Here is a 23,048-nt window from a genome sequence, read left to right as displayed (position 1 = left end):
CAACATGAATTGGCTGTTGGCGTACGGATGCACTTCAGGACCCCATCCGACTGGTCTTCATATCTTTGCATGTGGCACTGCCATGACGTCTTGCTCGTGGCTTTTAGTTTTGAAAGCCCAAAGTGTGATTTCCCCAAATGTGTTGCCTGGTCAGTATCCCCTAGTTGTTGATTTGCTTGATAAGTCTGCACTGAGCCTGTGTCAGCGGGGGCTGCACTGAGCCTGTATGTCAGCTTGGGCTGCCTGCTGTCTTCCTGTTATCCTCGCCAATGTGTGCAGGCTGCTTTCCATCTACTTAGGCCTTACTTGCTATGCTGTTCAGTAGTTTTATGAAGCTTATGCTAATGCAAATAGAATAGTTAAAATTTCACTTTTGAGTGGCTCACTGCTAGTGTGTCTGAACTCGATCTCATTTCTGTGTCTTGATTTTGTGTTTTTCAATCTGGGAAGTGTTTTTGCCTCAGCAAACTTCCACTAAGATCGCCTAGTGTCGTGCAGTCATGTGGCTCCCTCTGGTGCCCCAGGCTGCTCGTTCCAAGGGAATGGAGTTAGTGTATAGGCTCCAGTGCCACAGACCTGGGGTGGCACTGTGTTGCAGCACATGGTGAGCTGTGGCGTGCCATGCTGGCATCCCATGTCACATCCCCAGCTGCTTCCTTCTGCTGCACGTCCACCCACGTGCCTGCAAGGCAGCAGACGCCCTATGCGTGGGCCCTGACATCCTGCCTCCTGACTTAGCCTGGCTGTCGTGGCCACTGCGGAGGGAGTCAGCAGGTGGGATGTCTGCTGCACTTCCTTTCACAGACCTCTCTCTTCTTACCAAGATTTAGACGCTTTTCCCGTGGAATCACTCTGGTTGCTGAGAGCCTTTGGTTAATTTCCAAGGTTCTGAAAAAGGTGACCTGGGAGCGTATCTTCAGAAATTCCTTGCCAACTTCAATGGAAATATTCTTATTCACACTTTGCATCTCTTTGTTTAGTTTCTTTAGCTCTGCTGGGAAATGTGTTATCCTTTGGAATCTGAGGGAGTTGGTCCTGGAACCCTCTGGGGATGCCAGTCTTCTGGTACTTGAGACCTTCACGCAAGTGCCATGGCATCTACATGTAACTGCACACCCTCCGGCACAACGTGCGCGCTTGTGAACAGCCGTGTAGGGAAGAAAACAGCCTGGTATGTTCTCTCCTCTGCCGTTGGTAAGATCCGTGAATGGGACACCCCGATGTGGGAGGAGCCCGCGGGCGCAGAGGGTCACGCGTGACTTATGAGTCTATTAGTAGCATGTCTTACCACCTCAGATGACATCTCGCTTTATCTTAGTGCCGTTTTATTTCTAATTCTTCTTCAAGATTGTTCTGTCTGACTTTAAAAGTCAGCATTACAGAGACAGATCTCTCATCTGCTGGTTCACCCCCGAATGGCCTCAATGGCCAGAGCTGGGCTGGGCTGAAGTCAGGAGCCAGGAGGGTCTGGGTGACCCAGGTGGGTGCAGGGGCCAAGGACGTGGACCACCCTGCACTGTTTCCCAGGCCATAAGCAGAGAGCTGGATTGAAAGTGGAGCAACTGGGATTAGAACCAGCATACTTGTGCCGCATGTGGAGCAATGGCCTGAGATCCCATACTGCCGGCACCCACTTCTTTCAATATCATTGTATGGAGCACCAGACAGTAAAATTTATTTAATCACCATGTGTGATTTCTAAATGTTCCATCTTCATGTGATTCCCTCTGTGAGAATTCTCATTAGCCAATCTCTCTTTTTTTAAACATTAATTTATTGGAAAGGTGGATGTACAGAGGAGGACAGAGAGGAAGATCTTCTGTCTGATGATTCACTCCCCAGGTGGCCACAATGGCCAGTGCAATGATGCGCTCAAGGCAAGGACCTTAACCATTATGCTATTGCGTTGGGCCCTCGTTAGCCAATCTTAACAAGGATGTGTGCCAGTGACATTCTTGTGCTGTGGCCATCCCGTGTCTTGATTTGGCTTTCACTCCTGACAAATGTTTGCTGCTGGAGTCACTTCCATCATGTCATGGTGCTTCCTTCTGGCCCTCACTCCCCCAGGGGAACGTCTCATAAGCTGGTGTCCCCTTCTAGGTTTTGTGGCTTTCCACTCTGCTTTCAATTTTCCCTTCAGTTTTCAGGTTAATTTATGATATTTCTTGCTGTTTCTTCCTTCTCTTGCTTGTGGTTAGTCCAGATTTGTGAATCTTACCAGTTTGAATGTTTTCAGCCTTATTTCTTCAACTACTCCCTGGCCCGCCCCTTCCCTTTTGGGACTCAGTTGCTATAGATGTTGGGTCTTTGATGATTGTCCCATAGGCCCCTGAGGCTGTTGTCTATTGTGCTGCTCAGATTGAGCAAATTCTATTCATGTTACTCATCTTTTCTCACTTTTACTACTACTGAGCCAAAATAGGAAGCTTGTTCAGTTCTGTCTTTGCATATTCAAATTTTAAAAACTATTTACCAGAGTCTCTCTCCTAAGAAAGAGGCAGACGGCATCGGTGGCCCACTTGCCCAGCAGCTGCCGTGGCTGGGGCTGGGCCAGACTGCATCCAGGAGCCTGGACTCCACCCAGGCCTCCTACTTGGGTGGCAAGATCCCAGAGCACCCACTGCTTTCTCGGGTGCAGCAGCTGGAAATTGAGCCAGCTTTGCAAGCAGTGGCTTAACTCATGCGCCACACTACCTGTCCCTTCTCTTTTGCTTCATCATTACTGGGTTTCCTATACATCGAATATTGAGCTAGAGACTTCCTTTTTGTTCACTTGTCTCAGGGTGCTGGTTTCGGGTTGAGAGTACACCCACTCCCTGTCACTCCAGCTGCAAGCAGACTCCCTCTGTCCGTCCTCCCTCTGAGGGCACGCATGCTTGTCCTCTGCATTCTAGAAGTCCTCACACGTGCCTCCACATCACTGCCCCATGCCTCAGCACCAGCTGGTCCTGCTCTCAGCAGCTGTGGAGTTTCCATGCAGCTCCTTCTCAGAGCTACATTTGTTGCCATCGACTTTAAAGATTTATTTTTTTATTATTTTTTCATTGGAAAGGCGGATATACAGAGAGGAGAGACAGAGAGGAAGATCTTCCGTCCCATGATTCACTCCCCAAGTGAGCGCAACGGGCCGATACTATGCCGATCCGAAGCCAGGAGCCTCTTCCGGGTCTCCCACGCGGGTGCAGGTTCCCAAAGCTTTGGGCCGTCCTCGACTGCTTTCCCAGGCCACAAGCAGGGAGCTGGAAGGGAAGCGGGGCTGCCGGGATTAGAACCGGCGCCCATATGGGATCCCGGGGGTGCAAGGCGAGGACCTTCAACCACTTGCGCCACCGCGCCGGGCCCGTTGCCATCGACTTTAGCCATCTACTTGAGACTGTGTTAAGTCCAAGGGGCACTCACTGCATTTCCCCAAACACATGGCTTTCTGTCACCAGTTAGAATCATCCTGTCTCCTGGATGCTGTTTCATCCATTCCCCCACAGCAAACTGCTCAGACCTGAACCTGACAGTGATGACGGCTGGGGTACCTAGCAGCTTGCATTGGCATTTCTCTGCAGTCAGCTATGCGGGCACTGTGGAAGGCCAAAGCAGCCCTGGACTCCCAGGAGAGGCAGGACTGCTCACGGCAGCGAGAGCGGTGCTCACCCTGGAGGCGTGGAGCTGGTGGCATCTCCTTCATCGCAGCAGCACTTGAGCTGTGGACTTAGACGAGTGGACTTTGTGTCAGGATGTCCCACCACTGCTCGGGGGCCAGGGTCCTCAAGGCAGCAGTTGGTTTGGGTGAACCCAGCAGGGTGTACCAGTGGCTGTGTTAAGAAACCTCTCTGGCGGTGGGTGAGTTTTGGTCCCCCCCTAGGTATGGAGCCAGCTCTTCTCCCACACCTACCGTGGTTTCTGTCAGCACTGTTACTGGACTGGCAGTGGGAGCCACGGAGTCCCTGTGTGTCTCCTGCTCCACTGTTCCCAGGAGTCAGATTAGGAATAAGAAGGGAGAAGCCTTTAGAAGTGAGAAATGAGGCTCTTTACCCGTGGCACCACACCCAACCTCAGCATGGTGAGAGGCCAGGACACGGTTACTAACAAGTGGCTCAGGACAACCTAACCTTGCACTGTGCGCCTTGTGCATCCCTTAGGCTGATGAGAGGCTAAGGGCCATGAGGTTGCACACTGGGTTATGTAATGCAGTAGGAAAGTACAGGGTGGTACCTGAAGCTCCACGACAAGCAGGTAACTCAAGTCAGCTGCCCACAGCTCTCTCCTGCTCCAGCACTGGAACTCAAGCAGCACGCTCTGTCACATCCAACAGGCCCTGCTATAAGCTGAAAATATCTAGGGATTTGGCAATAAAAACAAATTAGCCCCAAGCTGGGATTTTTTTGTATGACTCAATGTAAGAAGTAATCCTCAACAATGCCTGGTCACCACATGCTTCCACTGCTGTTTGTTTCTTAAAGATTTATTTATTTTACTGGAAAGGCAGATGTACAGAGAGGAGGAGAGACAGAGAAGATCCTCCATCCGATGATTCACTCCCCAAGTGGCTGCAATGGCTGGAGCTGAGCCAATCTCAAGCCAGGAGCCAGGAACTTCTGCTGGGTCTCCCACGCGGGTGCAGGGTCCCAAGGCCTTGGGTCATCCTTGACTGCTTTCCCAGGCCACAAGCAGGGAGCTGGATGGGAAGTGGAGCTGCCGGGATTAGAACTGGCACCCATATGGGATCTCAGCATTTAAGGCGAGGACCTTAGCCATTACACTATTGTGCTGGGCCCAGCTGTTTTTTTTTTTTTTTTTAAACTCTTTTCCAAGCTAAAGTTCTTTAAAAACAAACAACAAAAAGGATCAATTTTGGTGACAGATGGAAGCCAGGGCAAGCCACGAGGTGTAGGTGCTGGGGAGGGCCACAGGAGGAGTGGGATGTGCCCCATCCGCCACCTAAGCTCTAAGGCAAGAGTGAACTTAGAGCACTTGTGTACACACACTGTGTTCTATGAAGTCAGGATGTAGCAAACCAGGAGAGCACCCAGGTCTAAGTGGATGACGGAGACTCAGTGGAAGGAGCATCTGCAGAAGCTGCAGCCGGGGACAAGCCTGCTCCATTTGGTGGTCACTGGAACTGTGTGTAAGGCATCCGACGCCGCGAGGAGGCTGCTGCTTCGTACAGGCGAGGCCAGGGGCCCACAGCTGATCAACTTCCAGAGGGATGGTGGTCCGGGCAGAGCGGCGTCCCTCACTGCACAGGCCGCTGTGTGGTGGCCATCACTGCCTGGGAGTCTGGCCGGTTGGTGATTTCGACCTCCAGAGCTTAGCAGGAGGCTCATCAGTCTTTCTGACCCAGAACCCGGTGAACAGCCTCCTGTTCACATCAGACAAGTGAGTGAACCCTAGGGACATTGAGGCCAGGGGGAAACGGACATGGGTTTTGGAAAGTTTAACCTTCCAAGTGTGTCAGGTACAAGAGGCAGCTTTCCACAAGTGTCTGCATGAACTTCCCTACTGCAGCGACACGTTCTCTGAGGAGAACAAGCAACTGACAGTTGTTGCTGTTTGAGGAAGATGCAAGCTGCTCATTTAGGGGTCTACCTAGCAACTGAAACACAGGTGACTCACCAGCAAATCCTGAGCACTGAGTCACCAACTATCTGGAATACGGCCAAGAGCCAAGCAAGCAGCAGGAAGCGCTGGGCATTCACCTGGTGTCTGAGCTCCACTCCCTTTGGCCTGCCCGTGCTCAGCCACATCCAGGCCTGGCCGATCTGGCGGCGCTCCAGGCAGATCAGAAGGTAGCTGGTATCAGGCAGCAGGCTGGAGCATTGGGACCAGAGCCAGAGACGCTGCTCTGAGAAGAGGGCGAGAGCACAAATAACACCAAGGGCTTCCACTGGGCAGGAGAGGACCGATCCCTGGAAATGCCGTTTGTAGAGCATCTATTCTCAGGGTTGGCACGGCGAGTCCACAGCTAACCCTCTGGTGGCACTAGCATCCCATGTGGGAGCTGGTTTGAGTCCTGGATGCTCCACTTCCCATGCAGCTCTTCAGTATGGCCTGGAAAGGTAGTGGAGAATGGCCCAAAGCTCTGGGCCCTTGCATCCATCCACATGGGGATCTAGAAGAAGTCCTGGCTGACGTGGCTGTGTGGGGAGTGAACCAGTGGATGGGAGATCTTTTTCTCCTTCTCTCTGTAATATCTGCTTTTCAAGTAAAATCACATGTCTCTTTCTTCTTTTTTTAATAATACTTATTATCTGATCATTATCAAAACATCCTCTACTCTGCAGTGCTTGGAGCCAGAATTCACAGCTGCTTCAACTGCCCTCAGTGGGGCCCAGGCAGCGCCCTTTCCTGGCCTGCATAAACGCTTCCCCTGGACAGGGCTGCAGGCACTGCTCCAGGGAGGTGCTGGTGAGAAAGCCCCCGCAGCACCTGCCACTCCACAGCCAGGCAGCTGCAATGTGCTGCCACTCCATCCTGGGGGTAGGACGGCTGCTGGCCTCTGACCCACTGGGCAGAGGACCCCTGAGTGCATGTCAGGGGCAGCGCCCATCCCAGCCCTTGTGAGGTACAGCCCACTTCATCTGCACCAGCCCAGTAGCCCATCAGCAGGGGACCACTCTCCCATCTAATGGGTGTAACTGCTTGTTGTCAATGGAAAGCAGAGCTAGATCTGCACGACCCTGACCCACAGTGAGGCAGAATGTCAGTGAAGAGAAGGCGCAGGTGGGAGAGCCCAGGGGTTGAAGGTGGCTGGAAACCAGAGTGGAGCATGAGAGGCGGGAAGCAAAGGAAAGCACATGTTATCGGCCCTTGACTTCCTGGCTCGGCTAGCTCTGGAGTAAAGCAGTGGCTCCTCCTCTGCCGTGAATGAAGCTGAGCGTGGCAAGAGGCCACTGCCGACTCCTGGATCCCACGGCCCCCTCCGGCCAGCCCAACCCCCCGCCACAGGAACCAATCTGGCCAGGTTCCTTCGGACAGCATGTGAGAATGGGGCCTTTTTTGTCTTTATTTTTATCATCCAGATGTAGCTTCGGAGAGCTCTGGACTCTGGTTGTGCTGAGAATGAACAGTGTGTCTGCCACAGTCTACACTTGATCTCACCCAAAAGGCCGAGAATCGATGTCTGCCACTTTCCTTATATTTCCCCCTAACAGGTGTTCGACTCAGCATCTTTGTTTCTGCTCTACACAATGGAAATAGAAAGTAAATGAGGAAAAAAAAAAATACAAATTACGAATCTGTTCCAAAATATACTTACATTAAATAAAATATGCATTTCAGTAAGAGATCTACAGTGAAGGGCTGCACTCTGGGACAGGGCCAGCATCCGAGGCAGCAGCTACAAGAACGGGATCCAGTCAGTCTGTGGCCGGCTCTCCCTGCCCGTCTGCAGCTCCACTGAGCACTCGGCCAGCGTCACTCGGGCAGGACATCTCCACTCCCCCACAGCCTACACAGCAGTGTCTCAACAGTGAACATGTTAAGGGAAGCAGACAACGCCTTAGAAGCCCAAACACATTTTCTTGCTGTATTTATGTTGCATTCTCCACCTACAATGGGCAGTCATGAAGATGGTCTTCTCAGGACCACACAGCCACAGGACAGGGACAGTCCAGGGGCCTGAGAGGGAGCGTGAGGACGGGGGAGGAGGGGCTGCCATGGGCTGCTTCACGTTCGAGACACATTGTCGATCAAACGGCAGCACATGGTCTGCGCCTGTACTCCTCTTCATCATCTGGCGTAACGCTTGATGTAGTCGTCCACTTTGTTCCGGAAGTCCTCCTGTGCAGACAGGGCAGAGGAGCGTGAGTGGAGAGAAGGGGCCTGAGACAGGTCAGACCCAAGTGAAGGCCCTGTGTGGACAGTCTGGCCTTGGGCACCATGTGGCCAAATGACTGACAACCTGGCATTCTGAGCACCCTCCCCCCAAGTTGCTGTCTGCTGTTTGAGAGACACTGGGCTGGGGCACACACATGAGCAGCAGGCATTACGGGAGGGCACTTGGTCCATCCACTCTCTACAGATGGGCCAACATCACAGGCCAACACTCTCTAAACCACAAACAGGGACTCACTGCCCGCCCTTCACAGACACATAAGCCTGCCTCGGGGGGATCCACAGTGAGCAGAGCAGGTGGGCGTGCCATGGGCGCCAACCCCTGGCATCAAGCAGCCTCCGGCGATGACAAGCTCTGTGGACCCAGGATCACTCAGGCCACGGGGCAGGAATGCCCTCTCAGAGGTGGTGGTCACCTCAAGCTTGTCCTGGGTCTCTTGTCCCCGAGGGGCCAGAGCGTCCCCGAACTCTCCACCCTCCTGTGCCTACGCACAGTCGCTGGGTCCCTGTCCTCACTGCTCTACTGCTCTGGCCCATCAATGCTGCGCAGCTGCTCGAGGTGGGGGGCAAACCCGAGTGCCATGGTCCTTAGAGGGCACGTGCTCCAATTCTGCCACCCTTTCCACTGGGCAGCATGTGGGAGCAGCCTATGGGCAGCAGCCAGGTGGTGGGCTGGGCACCATGCTACCGCCTCTCCTGTGAGCTGTGCTGGGACCAAGATAAAGGAACCATCACCTATACTGGGTTCCCATCCTGAACTCTACTAGGAAATCACAGCAAGAACCTCCTCTCTGACCTTTGTTGGGGTTCATGCAGTGTGAAGAGTATTGTTCCACTGCAGGCAGAGCCACCTGAATGCAGCTCCACCTTCTTTTGCATGGACACTGGACCACCTGCCGGGGAATTCTAATCCATCCAGGCATTGTTTGCTACTGTGGGGCTGGCCTTTTGCTCAGTGTGAGCTTGGAGGTTAATGTTGGTGATAGCGTCTTGCAAAAGGACCTTCTGTTCCTACTGTCTTGGCTGTCCCCATTGACCTTATGCTAATCAAGGCACCTATATTTAGGCTTTCATTCTTTCCTTGATCTTTAAATTCTCTTTTTCTTTGTGATACAAGATTAAATTGTAGGGCCCAGTGGCTTGGCCTAGTGGCTTAAGTCCTCGCCTTGAACGCGCCCAGGATCCCATATGGGTGCCGGTTCTTATCCCGGCAGCTCCACTTCCCATCCAGCTCCCTGCTTGTGGCCTGGGAAAGTAGTTGAGGACGGCCCAAGGCTTTGGGACCTTGCACCTGCATGGGAGACCCGGAAGAAGTTCCTGGATCCTGGCTTCGGATCAGCATAGCATTGGCCTTTGCGCTCACTTGGGGAGTGAATCATCAGACGGAAGATCTTCCTCTCTATCTCTCCTCCTCTCTGTATATCTGACTTTCCAATAAATAAAAGTAAATCTTAAAAAAAAAAAAAGAAGTAGAGTGGCCTGGGCTTAACCTGGTGCTCTTATATTTAAAAAAAAAAAAAAAAACAAGATTAAGTTGTAGGATAAGAATTGTAGTAGGAACTTGAATTGTTTTTAGGTAAAACAAATGGCAGAATTATCCTTAGAAACACCCACTTGACCATGATGTAAACAGTCTGAACCAGAGTTTGACTGGTTCTGTATAACCAAAGCGGACAGCTTTTGTGCATTGTCCATTATGATCATGAAATCCTAGTGGTCCGTCTTTCTTTCCTCTTTGCGCCTCATCCACGCACCCTTCGCGGGTTCCGAACTCAGCTGGAGCTGGACTCCGGCAGACCTTGGGTTACACACCCATTTATTCCAACTCCTCATTTATAAATTGCTATGGATTCCAGACTCGCACCCCACCCCAACCCAGGAGCACCTGGAATAGCTCAACTCACCTTGTCTCGTAAGTGGTGTTCAGCTGCTTCAATATTCAGTGGATCATCAAAATTCAGAAGATCCTTAGAGAGAGAAACTCAAGGTAAACGGGTAAGAATCTGGTTTTCTGCTCAGAGCTCTTTGCTTGGCATATCAAACTGTGGGAGGCTTTCCCTTAGGCTGACGTGGGGGTCTCTCCCTGAGAACTCGGGGGCCTGTGGTGGGAGGGTGACATGGGGGTCTCTCCCTGAGAACTCGGGGGCCTGTGGTGGGAGGGTGACATGGGGGTCTCTCCCCAGGATGCTGAATGAAAGCTGGCTGCTTTAGGTTTGCTGGGGACAGAAAACAGCCACGACATTTATTTCTGATTTCCTGTTCTCAATCTGAAAGACACAGGGAGATCCCCCAGGCCTTAGTTTACTGCCCTGTCAGAGCCAGGGCTGGGCTAAGCCAGGAGCCTGGCACCCAAGCACTACACAATCACCTGAGACTTCCATGGTCCCCAGCAGCGGGAAGCTGGAACTGTGAGGAGTAGGGACTCGAGCACAGGCATTCCATACGGGAAGCGAGTGTCCCAGGCAGCTTAACTGGCATCAAACGCTTGCCCCTACAATGTTTTTGATCATTGGAGGACAAACATGAGGATTTTGAACTAAAAATTCCTTTTTTGTAAAATGTTTCTTCGTTTAGCTCATTGCATGATTGGCAGTTGTTCTGGGAGTCTGGCTGTCACTCTGACCTTCCAGGGTTTTTCTGTGTCTGTGGCCACCCTCACAGGCTGCCCACCCAGTCCAGCAGGGACAGTCATGGGGCCTGGGCACAGCTGAACAGACCCTGACTTCACCCTCCCCAGAAGGGCTGCCCATGCCTCTCAGCAGGGCCTGCACGGGCAGAGCCGCGGCTCCCAGCAATCCCCAGCTGACAGACCACTACAACCACAGTTCTCTCCAGATAGCTTCTATTGGCGACAATATTCCTGACTGGGAAATAGACATGGGAAATGACCAATAATGCATCATAAATAAAGCAAACTGTAAATCTGTGCGTGGATTCCTCCAGAAGAAGATGGCCACACAGCCAGGATTGATCCTACCACCTTCTCTATACCAGGTCACCAGTCAGAACCTGTTTCTGGCTGAGGCCCTGGGGCAGACAGCACAGGATCCAGAGGGGCCCAGTCAGGCAGGCAGCTGAGGCCAGTAACGGCAGCAGATCCTGTCAGGGCCTGCGACCAGCTCTGTGGCTTTCTCCGTCAAACAGAAGATGCAAGGCAGGTTTTAAGCAAAATTTTTCTTACTTCAATTAAAAAAATAAAGAAAAAGGAGCCACACTGACAGGACTAAGAGAAGACTAAAGGAGAATCCCTGGATGCCAGGAGGGTCAGCTTGGGTCCCTGGTGTTACCCTCCAGGGTCGGGGGATCCTGGGTACGAGGAGGGTCAGCTCAGGTCCCTGGTGCTCCCCTCCAGGGCCGGGGGACCCAGGGGCTCCCCTGCGTTATGGTGTCCACTCAGTATTGTCAGATGAGAGGGTAGAACTAGACAAGGACTGGCAGCTTAGTTTGGCCTCTGCCACTTTTTATTTTGCCAAAGCAGATAAAACAATACAGTACCCTCAGATGACGCCCTGGGGCAAGCAGGCACAGGACTGTGACTGCCCTACGCTAGCCTGGCTGTCATTGGTGACCTGTTCCAGAGGGGCTATTCATGGGACCTTAGGCTTTACCAAAAATGGCAAAAATAAATAAATAAATAAATAAATAAATAAATAAATATATATATATATATATTTTACCCATATGTTACCCACAGCCAGACTTCTGAAGATTCTTTCCTTAAAAACTATTATGGGAAACAAACAAACAATTATGGGAGCTAATGTGGTGGTACACAGGCTAATCCTCACCCTCTAGTGCTGGCATCCCATATGGGCACCATTTCATATCCTGGCTGCTCCATTTCCCATCCAGCTCCCTGTTTGTGGCAGGAGGACAGGCCAAAGCCCTGGGACCCTGCACCCACGTGGGAGACCCAGAAGAAGCTCCTGGCTCCTGGCTCTGGATTAGTTCAGTTCTGGTCCACTGCAGCCATCTGGGGAGTAAATCAGCAGAGGGAAGACCTTTCTCTTTCTCTCACGCTGTAAAAATCCGCCTTTCAAAATAAAGGTTAAAAATAAGTAAATTTTTTTTTAATCAAGGGTGTCCATCAGCCTGGAGCCTGATGCGGAACCCACTGCTGGCCACAATGCCAAGGTCAGAGTGCACGGGAAGCTCTAAGGCTGGATGGCCACGCCACACCACACAAACCAGGACACCGAGGAGACTGGCTGGTGAGAAACAGGCCAGTGCAATGCTTATTTCACCAAAGAGGCTAAAGCAGTGGACCCTGCCTGGGACCTGCGGTAGAGGCAGCCACCCCTCAACACTGCTCTGAAGCCCCCAGTCCCTGCCCTGCTATCCTTCTTCTCTTATTTATTTGGATGACACAGTTAGAGACAATTTTCCACTCACTGTTCACTCCCCAAATGGCCACAAAGGCCAAGGCTGGGCCAACACAAAGCCAGGAGCCTATTCTGAGTCTCCCACATGGGTTCAGGGGCTCCAGGTGGCGGGCCACCCTCCCCTGCTTTCACAAGCCACACGCAGGAGGCTGGATCAGAAGGGACAATCAGGACTCACACCAGTGTCCACACGGGGTGCTGGCAGCATAGGCGGTGGGTTTAACTTGCTCCGCCACAATGCCTGCCCCTCACTGTTTTGACCAAAGTGACAACCCAGTGAGGTAATCACATGTGTGTGCTCTGTGTTTAAATTCTTCTGAAGGTGATGTGTAAAATCTGCAGGATTCTGTAAAAGTAAACACTTAGGATTCTGACCAATATACTCACAGTAAATAAAGAGTTTAATCCCCAAACAACATCCTGAAATAAGAAAAAACAAAATTGTGTCAGGCTCCTGTGCACAAGTGTTTCAAGCAAGCACCACAGCATGTGAAACCCCTTCTTGCGGAGGTGCCGACTGCTCTGTGAGTGCAATCGCCAGCTCGGGAAGTACAGGGACAGGCAGTGGGTGTAGGGCGGGAGAGAACAGCTATTGCCCTCCCAGTGTGGGTGAGGCCTGGGTGGGCAGGGCTCCACCTGCTGTCACCATGTCACCCCAGGGTTCAAAGTCACCTTGAATCTATGACCCACAGCTCCACAGAATCTACATATTGCCGTCGCAGCTTCCTTAGGAATGAAGCGGCAGATGTCCATGACATACACCTGAGCATCTTCCTGTGCTGACCCGCCAGCTGTGCCTCAACCACAGGCTCTTCCTCATCAACCACGCTCGGGCCCACTCCGTGCTCCCTTTCAGCCACCACCCTCAGCCCCATCCCACACCCAGGGCTAGCACTCATGGTGTGGATGAGTGGCGGGCTGGGTATGTCTACGAGCCATGTCTCGGTAGCAGTGGCACCTCCAAGGGGAAGGACACCAAGGAGGCTGAGGCCTGAGAGGGCAGGATGGCGGGAGGGCTGGAGAGCGGACCAGGCCCCATGTCCATGGTGGCAGGGGAAGGTAGGCCACGGCCGCATGACGTGTGCACACTGCCCAACATGGCCCAGTGCCAACAGCTCCCTCCAAGATGTCCAACACTGGACATCCTCACCGGCCACGGGGGTAGACGTGCCCGTCTGCAACCACCTTTCCAATGTCCAGGACGGCTTAAAGCATCGCAGCTGAACAAAGACCCTGAGGCTTCCTGCATGGCGGAAGCTGAGCCACTGTGGCTCCGGAAGGTACCTGGCGATAACCAGGACTCTCACCCAAACAGAACCAACCAGGGTCACAGCTTGGCCCAGCAGCACTGGGAAGGGGCAGGGCGCTCAAGGGAGACGCCTGGGTCAGGGACTCACCAAATGCGCTGAGCCTACCTTTAATGTTCTCGTGGGAGCCCAGCCAGTGCCGTCAATCGAGTGTTCTCTCAGTAAACTGCAACAGACACAAGCAGAGCTCTCAGCATCAAAGGTGTACCTAGACCCGATGTGGACAGGTTGGCGGGGCTGTCATCCTCCCTGTGACCATAGGAGAGCCACTTGTCCATGACCGCCCTGCCATGGCACCTCAGTGCCCTGACTCCACCTTCAAGCTTACACACACACACCCTCCTTCCTGGCATCTAGTTACTGCACACAGAGCTCTTAGCCCTGCATGCAGGAGCTTTGTGTGTGTGTGACAACATGCTTAAAACAACACACAGAGTTTCTGTCATTAAAATGTTCAGAAAACAATGACAAGAGAACAGAGGCTTAGCACTCAGTGCGTGGGCCAGGCACGGTCCTCCGTGCTGCCAACACTGCCCCCAGCCGCCAGGAAGGCAGCACTATCAGCTCCCTGCCGAGCGACAGGCCTGCACTGGATCCTGGACTGGATGAGTTCCTGACACTGAAGCAAACTCCTAACAGGTGACATCTGTAGAAACTCAGCTTAAGGATCAAAGCAGATTAAGGCAGAGTTCTGCACAGCCATGCCAAGGCGGGCGGGTAGGAGGAGACCGCACGCAGGGCAGCTCCTGGGCTGCAGCTCCTGGGCTGCGGGCCGCGCTGGGGCTGTCCTGGCTGCCAACTGACTGCACCGCTCCCATGACAGTTCTAGCAACCATAAATGCACACTGTACTCCCGCACGCTTTCAAAACTGACGGCTTCCTTCTGGACATAAATATAGACTTTTACATATTATATTGTGGCTTCTATCTGTGGACACGTGAATATTGGGTATTATACGCCACAAGAATTGCTACCTGTGGCAAAGTTTTTCTGTAAGTTCAAATCCATGTCAATTTAGATATAGAATTTGATCAAAACTAATTCTAATTAATTGCCTATAGAAATCAACCAGAAAAAATACAACCATCCCTAAGCTTTTCTGAAAACAGAAAAGAAAACCGAAGCCATGCATCTCACTGAGTGGGCCTCCTCCTCCCCTACAAGTATCAGTGGCTTCTGATCTGCCAGTTCCACAGCTCCATGAGCTGCAGTGGGAGCCGTCTGTCCAGCCTGGCAGCTCCGAGGAGCCGGGCAACCTGCTTCTAGGATGGGGACATTTCTGCCCTGGCACACCCTCCTCATCCTGACAGCGCCAACTGTAGTTGGATACCTGCTTGCTGACTTGCCTGCTGCCCTTCTCACCTCCAGGATCCACTCTGCAGCAGCAGGGAGCATGTCCCGATGGACCAGGAGAATCAAGCAAGCTCAGGGGAGCCGACCTGTCCCTATGTCGGGTCAGCTGCTGTAGACGGAACAGCCAGAGCAGGGGGCTCTGCATCCTGAGGCAGGTGAGGGGGGCAAACATGGCCTGCCAGCAAAGTGGCCAGCAGGGGTGCCAAAATTGCAGCCTGGCCTCAACAGCAGGCAGTCAGAGGGAGTTCAGCTAACCACTGGCCACCAGATTACCAGGCAGGAGGCAGAGGGTCCGCCAGCATCAGCAGGCTGCAGAACAAGTGCTCAGTGCTGTGCCCACTCAGAAGGGACCAGGCAGCCCCCGAGGGATGACAAGCCAGAGCAAGCCTCTTCAAGAGGGAAGGGCTCCCGGGCACTGGGGATGGCCTGTACTTCCTGTGGAGCCCTGCGCCATTCAGTGCTGCCTGGCAGTCACCTCGCACGGCACAAGAGGCCAGCCAGGGACACAATGGACCAGCCGCACGGGAAGGCTCTGCCAGTCTGGCCAGTGTAAGTCAGACCTTGGGGTCTGGCCTCCTCGACTTCTCACTTACCTGAAGGAATTGTCCATCTTCTCCGTAACAGTTGGTGACTACTATTTACGGACCAAAGGTGCTAATTTCATTGATTCTTTCTTAGTTTTGTGGTTCCGTTTTTAAACTTTTAATTGGGACTTATCTGACACTATTTTCCTCTAAGGTTTCAAGCTTTTGCAGCAGGCTCTAATCTACGACTTCCTGTCTTCCTTTGCTAATAGTTTGATTGTTAAGATGGCAGCAAGATGACAACAGCAGTTCCTGCTCTGGGCCTACTTTTACCTGCAGGAGGGGTGGAGCAAGGAACAAGCCGAGGCAAGCTCCCCAGATGAGTCAGCCCAGCCTTGGGGGCACCAGCCACGCAAGCTCCCCAGAGGGGCCAGCCCAGCCTCGGGGGCACCAGGCAGGAGCGCTCAAGCCTGCAGATGAAGATGCAGTTTCACACCCCAGCACCAAGGAGACGCCTGTTAAGAGGTGGGGTCCAGCGAGGCTGGTCAGGACACCCACATCGCACACTGAAGTGCTCTGGGTCCAGCCCCCGACTGACGTAGGCCTGAGGAGGTAGCAGGCACGGCTCACGCGGCTGAGTCCCTGCCGCCCAGGAGGGAGACCTGACTCGGTTCTCAGCTCCCAGGTACAGCCCTGACGTACAGCAGATGGGCTCTCAAATGAACCAAGTACTTTCCAAAAAGATGACCCGATCCACTCGTAACTGAATGAGGTGACATGAAGGAGAGGAGCAACACTTGTAACACAGGTACTAACACACTACAAAAGGGGATCTCAATCTAGAATTTTGTTCTTATTTACTTATATTTTTGGAAGGCAGAGTGACAAAGAAACAGAGAGCTGGATGAAAACCAGCAGGGCCCAGCCCCTACAGGGGCCAGAGGACGCTCACTGCCTGGCCTGGAGAGGGCTAGGGGGTAAGCAGCAGGGCCCTGGCAGTAAGCAGCAGGGCCCTGGCAGCTGCTGAGTTCAGCCCCAACCCTTCCTCATGCTGGCCACATTTCTCAGTCTTCTTTGAGCAGCCTGTGCGAGGGTATGCAGGTCTCTCTCTCTCTCTCTCTCTCTCTCACACACACACACACACACACACACACACACACACACACACACACACAGAGCTCACCTGAGGCATATTTCCCCTGTTTCTGTGATGTTAGGGTGCCAGATCTTAGTCAAGCATTTCACTTTGGGAGGCTGCAACAGAAAGAGACAAGAGTCATGACAACAGTGCCTACAGCTCACACTGCACCCGCAGCCTCCCTGGACCCCTCCACAGTGTCTGCTGGGCCGTGATTACTGGGCCAGGCTCTGGTCTGCACACTGCACCCGCAACCTCCCCGGACCCCTCCACAGTGTCTGCTGGGCCGTGATTACTGGACCGTGCTCTAGTCTGCACGCTGCTTCCATCAGTTACTCAGCTCCACAGGCCTGTGTGTGCCCACATGGGATGGGGCAAGGCTGTCCATGAGCCGGCCTGCAAGTGCTGCAGCTGATGGTGCCTGGGCCCCCACCACCAGCCCAGCTGTAGGCTTAGTGTGAGTGCACAGTGCAACTGCATCCTCAGGTCCCACAGTCCAGCCAAGGCAACCACGTACACTGAACTGTGGCTGTGAGTTCCTGGCCATGGGCTGGATGCCGCTGTTACAGATACTGATGGGATGGAGAATGCAAACAAGAACACAGCAAAGTACAGCAACATCCTGTGTGAGTATACTCGTCTGGGTAAAGTTCTATTAGCATTCTCTATTGAAGCAACCCATATCCATCTGTGAGGAGACAATAAATAAATGGATATGTGCGGTGCACACATTAAATATGCACCTACACTACACAACAGATTTGATTATGTGTGAGCTGGGCAGCTATGCCTCCCCTCTCCCACTTCCCTTGTCTCGACAGGCACACATGGCGTGAGGCCCCTGGCCTGTGCCTGCATGTCTGTCTCTCTCTGCAGCAGAATGAGCCACTGTCTCCTGTTGATCTGTGACAGGCCTGCCCTCACTCTGCAGCACTGGCAACAGCAGCGACAGCCACTCCTCGCTGCTGGACCCTCTGCCAGTCACACGCCCTGCCACACTGTCCACTCTGACAGTCACACTCCCCGAATGCTGTCCACTGCGTTTAGCCCTGGGAGAGGGAGCCGCTGTCAGAACTCTGGCTTGGCTGACAAGGCCTGCCGGACTGAAGATGAACTGGCAGATGTTTACAGCCTCACAGGGATGAACCATCAGACGGGGGCAGCCTGTCAGTCGGCTGAGACTGAATCCTGTTTACATTTTCTGAGATCTAGATGATTTTTTTAAAAAACTTTGTAATAAAAATTTTTCTTTGACATCACACTTAAATGTCTCACCATGCAAACATTGCCAATACTTTTTCTAGTATTCTGCCATGTCATGTTTTAGCTGCTATGAAGACAGCACACTTAACACTCCAGTTTTCTTCCTGATTTCAAACCACCACAAAGTCCAATCTCCAGAGCTGCGCCTGCTGTGCCCTTGAAGACTGAACATCACCTGCAGGATCTCACGTGCTTTTCTGTAGACAAATGGCAATGTACTGGACAGAAGACCCAAGGCTGTGACCTTCACTCCAGTGCAGAGCCTGTGGGCACCGCCAGGAACCGTGGCCCCAACACCTCCACCGAGACAGCTGCGCCCCTCCCACGTCACCTCCATCACGGATTCATTACTTGTCAGTGGTACCAGAACACAGGCCAACGTGCCCACAAGCACAGGCTCAGAGTCAGGCCTGTACCTTCCTAAATCCCCCTGGGGTCCTGGTGCGCCCAACCACTCAACCTTGAAGCTTAGAGTTCAACAGCCTGCAACTGGGGCATGGGAGCCCAGGGCCTATTCAGTGGACCACAGGCTGCTTGCTGCGAGAACACAGATCTCCACACACAGCTCTGCCCAGACCAATACTGCTGACAGACAAGCCAAAGAGGCCTGGCGGGCGTGTGAAGACCCTGCTTTAAGCATTTTCCTCACATGAAAGGCATACTTAAAAAAAAAAAAAAAGGTTTGACTATAGCACTGAAAAAAAAAATTGGAGAACAACAAATAAGGCAAAATTCAAAACAAGGAAAATACAACATGGCTAAGAGCCTTTTGAGAAAAAAATTCATATGCTTTTAAAGAAAAATAACACACCCCAATGAGAAAAAGGGCAAAGGACACACTACACATAGCTAACAGGTAGGAACTATTTTTACTCCCACTTATTAAAGAAATGGAATTCCAAATAACACCCCACGGCTCACTTGGCCAGTGTACCCCCAGGGCGGAGGCCCACGCCCTTGCTGGCTGTCCTCATCATCCCCAGGAACCATCACCACTGACGTCACTGCCCTGGCCACCCCTGCAGCATCAGGTTCAAGGCTGGCATCCCACAGCTCACTGAAGGTCACTCAATACTTCAGCCTCCAGGACTCAGGAGAAAACATGAAGGAGGCTTCACTGAGAGCTGAAGCTCAGGAAGGGGAAGAACAAACCAAAAAAAAAAAGGGAAGTTTGGGATGGGAGCGTTACACAGTGGTGGGGGGCCATCAAAGACGTGTTTTCCTTTTAAAAGCTTGCTTGAAGAGAATGACCTACACTCCCGGTGTGCAGGTGTTCCTAGGCAGGCGTCTAGCAGTTAGGACGCCCACGCCCTGTACTGGAGGGCTTGGGTAGGACTCCTCATTCCAGCTTCCTGCCACCCAGCGAGACACGCGGGCTGTGTCTGCCTCCTGGCTTTAGGTCAGCCAAGTCCCAGCCCTGCAGGCATCCCGGGGCTGAGCCGGTGCTCGGGCTCTGGACAAATTAACAGAACGATTTTCAGACCCACAGTGTTCCTCAGAGAGCAGCACTGCAAACAGAGCGACTGTGACTCACAGGCATCACCACTCCGACGCGGCCCTGGCCAGCGCGGAGGGAAGCACGCACCCTCCACACTTGCTCCTGCAGCCTGTGTGTGCCCATGTGTGTGTTGAATTCCCCGCTCACCCTTCTGCACTGCCACTCTGCACACTGTTGTGAGCCACGCCCTGGAAACCCGACTCCTGCACAGCACCCTCCCAATCTGGGGAAAAGACGTGATGGGGGATTCTATCAGCAAAGACCGATGTCACACGGAAGTGCAAACAGTCGGTATGCAGCTAAGTCTGACATCCAACAAGCTCCCAGAGACTGCTTGCGTGGGCCACTCTGACACACGTGGGCCTGTCCCTAGCAAAGCTGCCTCCCATCCAAGGGCTAAGGGCCAACAGCATGGGGAGGGGGAGAAATGAGGACCTTTTAAAAACTGACTATTAGCAGAGGGCAGGAGACACAGATTATGAAGATGCCGACACAGACAGATGCCTGTACTAGCTGGGTCAAGGCTGGAAGCCGAGAACTCAGGCCGTGTCGCCCACGGGCTGGCAGGAAACCACCACTCTGAGGTGTCAGCTGCTGTCCACCAGCATCTGAATGGCAGGAAGCTGAAACTGAGCCAAGCTGGAACACGGAAGGGACACGAGGGGACAGAAGGGGACACGAGGGGACAGAAGGGGACAGAAGGGACATGAGGGGACAGAAGGGGACACGAGGGGACAGAAGGGGACACGAGGGGACAGAAGGGGACAGAAGGGACATGAGGGGACAGAAGGGGACAGAAGGGACATGAGGGGACATGAGGGGACACGAGGGGACAGAAGGGGACATGAGGGGACACGAGGGGACAGAAGGGGACAGAAGGGGACACGAGGGGACAGAAGGGGACACGAGGGGACACGAGGGGACAGAAGGGGACACGAGGGGACAGAAGGGGACAGAAGGGACACGAGGGGACAGAAGGGGACAGAAGGGGCATGAGGGGACATGAGGGGACACGAGGGGACAGAAGGGGACACGAGGGAACAGAAGGGGACAGAAGGGACACGAGGGGACAGAAGGGGACAGAAGGGGCATGAGGGGACATGAGGGGACACGAGGGGACAGAAGGGGCACGAGGGGACATGAGGGGACACGAGGGGACAGAAGGGGACAGAAGGGGACACGATGGGACAGAAGGGGACACGATGGGACAGAAGGGGACAGAAGGGGACATGAAGGGACAGAAGGGGACACCAGGGGACACGAGGGGACACGAGGGGACAGAAGGGACACGAGGGGACAGAAGGGGACACGAGGGGACAGAAGGGGACACGAGGGGACATGAGGGGACACGAGGGGACAGAAGGGGACAGAAGGGGACAGAGCAGGGTAGGAATGAGGTCCAACCTAGAGACACCACCCACACGTCTGCATGTGGCACCAACTGGCACCAGCAATTCACCACTCGGGTGCGTTTCTACCTTCAGCCTCTGAACGCTGACACCGAGGGAGGACGAGGACATCGCGGAGGTGCCAGCACCCGCGCCCGCCCTGGCTGTGCTCTCTGCCCGTCGTGAACCAGCCTCACGCCGGCCAGCTCACACCTCAGTGGGTCCTCGCCCTTCGCTGCTAACATGCCACTCCCTGAGCCGGGGAGATGCAGGATGACAGACCCCGGACGCCAGCTCCGCAGGCCCTCCCGCATCGCGCCCTGCGTCCGGCAGCAGGCAGCGTTCCGACCTCAGTTCTCCCCGTCCGTCAGCCGACACACGTGGGCAGACTGAAATGTCTATTTCTTGCCTTTGCTTAAGAGCTGAACTTCTTCTTGGGTCACTAACTCTTCCCCACCACATAAATTACATTTCAGAAGCAACTGGTAACGTGAGGCTCATAGTTAAAGGTCTGCCTTCGTACCAAGTCCAGGTGCAGACACGCAGCGTGCCTGTGTGCTGTGGGGACACAGCCCCAGCAAGGTGCCCAGGCCTGGCCACACGCTTTCCTGAGGCACAGCCACAGTCCAAACAGCCCACTCACGTGAGTGGAGTGGTTGACTCCTCCTTGGCTTCTCACTGCCCAGCAGGACCCCCACCTGACCCCACTTTTCACTCATCACCCTGGTCTGTGCCTCCCACAGGTCGCAAGTTCTCACCTCCACACCAGAAGCATAGTTCCACCCCTCTCTCGTCCCATCTCCTAGAACACCCCTGGTTCTGGGCCAAAATAAAGCAAAACCAGGCGTGCCGGGCGCTGACCTGGCCCCGTCACCTCCCGGCAGTGACCGCCTCTGCCCTGGCCTTGCCGTGTTGGTTTCCTGTCATTACGTTACTTCCCTACCAAAACGACATATGCTGCCAAGAATGACATCGATATAGGAGTACTAGGCACATGGGCGGCCACCGGGTTCTGTGGCAGCAGCATGGCCAGTCCCGGGCACCCGTCGAGGAGGGTCATGAGGTGCCAATGCAGGCTACTCACCACCATGTTGTACGCATCAGGAACTTCAGTTTCAAACTGGAATTTTCCACCCTGGTAGTAACCCTCATCTATCAAAAACACAAAACAAAGCAAAAATAATTCTTTAAATAAATTTTAAAAAAGAAAACAAAAGCAAATACTATGTTAGGGTATAGCAAAGACACTCCCTTGGCACACTAGAGAGTCCCACGCCCACCACAGACAGAATGGCTTCAGTCTTGTCCCCGCCTGTCGCCTGCCATCAGGGAGGGGCTCAGGCCCATGGGAAGGCCGGCTAGCTCCCTCCAGGGCACGGGAACCAAGAGCCCACTCTGCTGGGCACATCAGCACTCCCTCCTAATGCAGCTCAGGCCTTGATGATCGCTGCTGCTCTCCGTGAGGCAGTCACCACAGAGGAGGGACTTCTAGTGACAGAGCTGCCAGGCATGGCTCCACGCCCTGGAGACATCGCAGACAACACCACAGACACCATCGCCAACGGAAATGGGGCATGCCGCCCCAAGGGCCCTGCCTGCACAGCCTGGCCTCAGGAACGCGGTTACTGTGGCTGCCAGCAGGGGGCACTCCAGCAAGAAGGAACCAACTTACTGCAGAATTGTAAATTCGATAGGTAGCAATCTTGAAGTTACCATTTGATTCCTCCGCCCCTACTTACTGCTCTAAACAAATCAGAAATATTAACTATAACTCCCCTCAACTCTACATAAAATGGGAAATATCAAGTCCGCCTTAAAGAGATCATTACTAAACAAGCTGTATTTCTACTATAGGATTCTTGAGACTACACCATCATTTGCGTTTCACTCAGTAATTAAAGTTGGGATTACCTGGACCATAATACTGTGTTCATTTCCAATTTAACAGTATAGAAATATCATTTATTTTCAACACGAAAACAAACTTTTAAAAAAGCCCTGGAGGCCCCCAACAGCCAGGTCTCCCACAGGGGCAGCAGACACTAGTTCCTGGACCCTGCCCAACGCCCCTTCGTCTGCACCCACATGAGTGCAGGGTCCCCAAGGCTTTGAGCCATCCTTTACTGCTTTCCCAGGCCGCAAGCAGGGAGCTGCATGGGAAGTGGAGCAGCTGGGACAGGACCCGGGGCCCATAGAGAATGTTGGACATGCAAGGCAAGGACTTCAGCCACGAGGTTACCGTATCAGGCTCCAGAAAAAAAAATTTAAATAACAGTTAAGTGGACCAGGCGCGGTGGGCTGGTCTACAGGGAAGTTCATCAGCAAGCTGCAAAACAGCTACTAGGCCTGAAGGCAGGACGCAAGCCG

At 53.3% G+C, this 23,048-nt stretch overlaps 1 protein-coding gene across 5 annotated transcripts in view; it reads right to left on the bottom strand.

Annotated features, from left to right (window-relative positions):
- Nucleotides 1-7,228: 7,228 nt before the first annotated feature.
- The window catches only part of UBE2F (ubiquitin conjugating enzyme E2 F (putative)), a 37,897-nt gene continuing 22,077 nt past the window's right edge, over nt 7,229-23,048 (bottom strand). For 3 of the 5 annotated variants that reach the window (XM_040972356.1, XM_040972359.1, XM_040972357.1), the window contains 6 exons: nt 21,766-21,833; nt 16,578-16,648; nt 13,625-13,682; nt 12,597-12,629; nt 9,732-9,794; nt 7,229-7,773 (listed from right to left, as the gene is read on the bottom strand). In XM_040972356.1, coding sequence (XP_040828290.1) covers nt 7,723-7,773; nt 9,732-9,794; nt 12,597-12,629; nt 13,625-13,682; nt 16,578-16,648; nt 21,766-21,833 — 344 coding nt within the window. In that variant the 3' untranslated portion in view covers nt 7,229-7,722. The remainder of the gene's footprint in view (nt 7,774-9,731; nt 9,795-12,596; nt 12,630-13,624; nt 13,683-16,577; nt 16,649-21,765; nt 21,834-23,048) is intronic. The other 2 variants (XR_005883124.1, XM_040972358.1) reach the window with 2 other exon arrangements.

The sequence above is a fragment of the Ochotona curzoniae genome, unplaced genomic scaffold (assembly GCF_017591425.1).
Source record: "Ochotona curzoniae isolate NIBS_2020 unplaced genomic scaffold, NIBS_Ocur_1.0 contig_2294, whole genome shotgun sequence".
Taxonomy (NCBI): Eukaryota; Metazoa; Chordata; class Mammalia; order Lagomorpha; family Ochotonidae; genus Ochotona; species Ochotona curzoniae.
The sequence above is the reverse complement of the archived record's forward strand: the minus strand, read 5'-3'. Positions and strand labels throughout refer to the sequence as shown.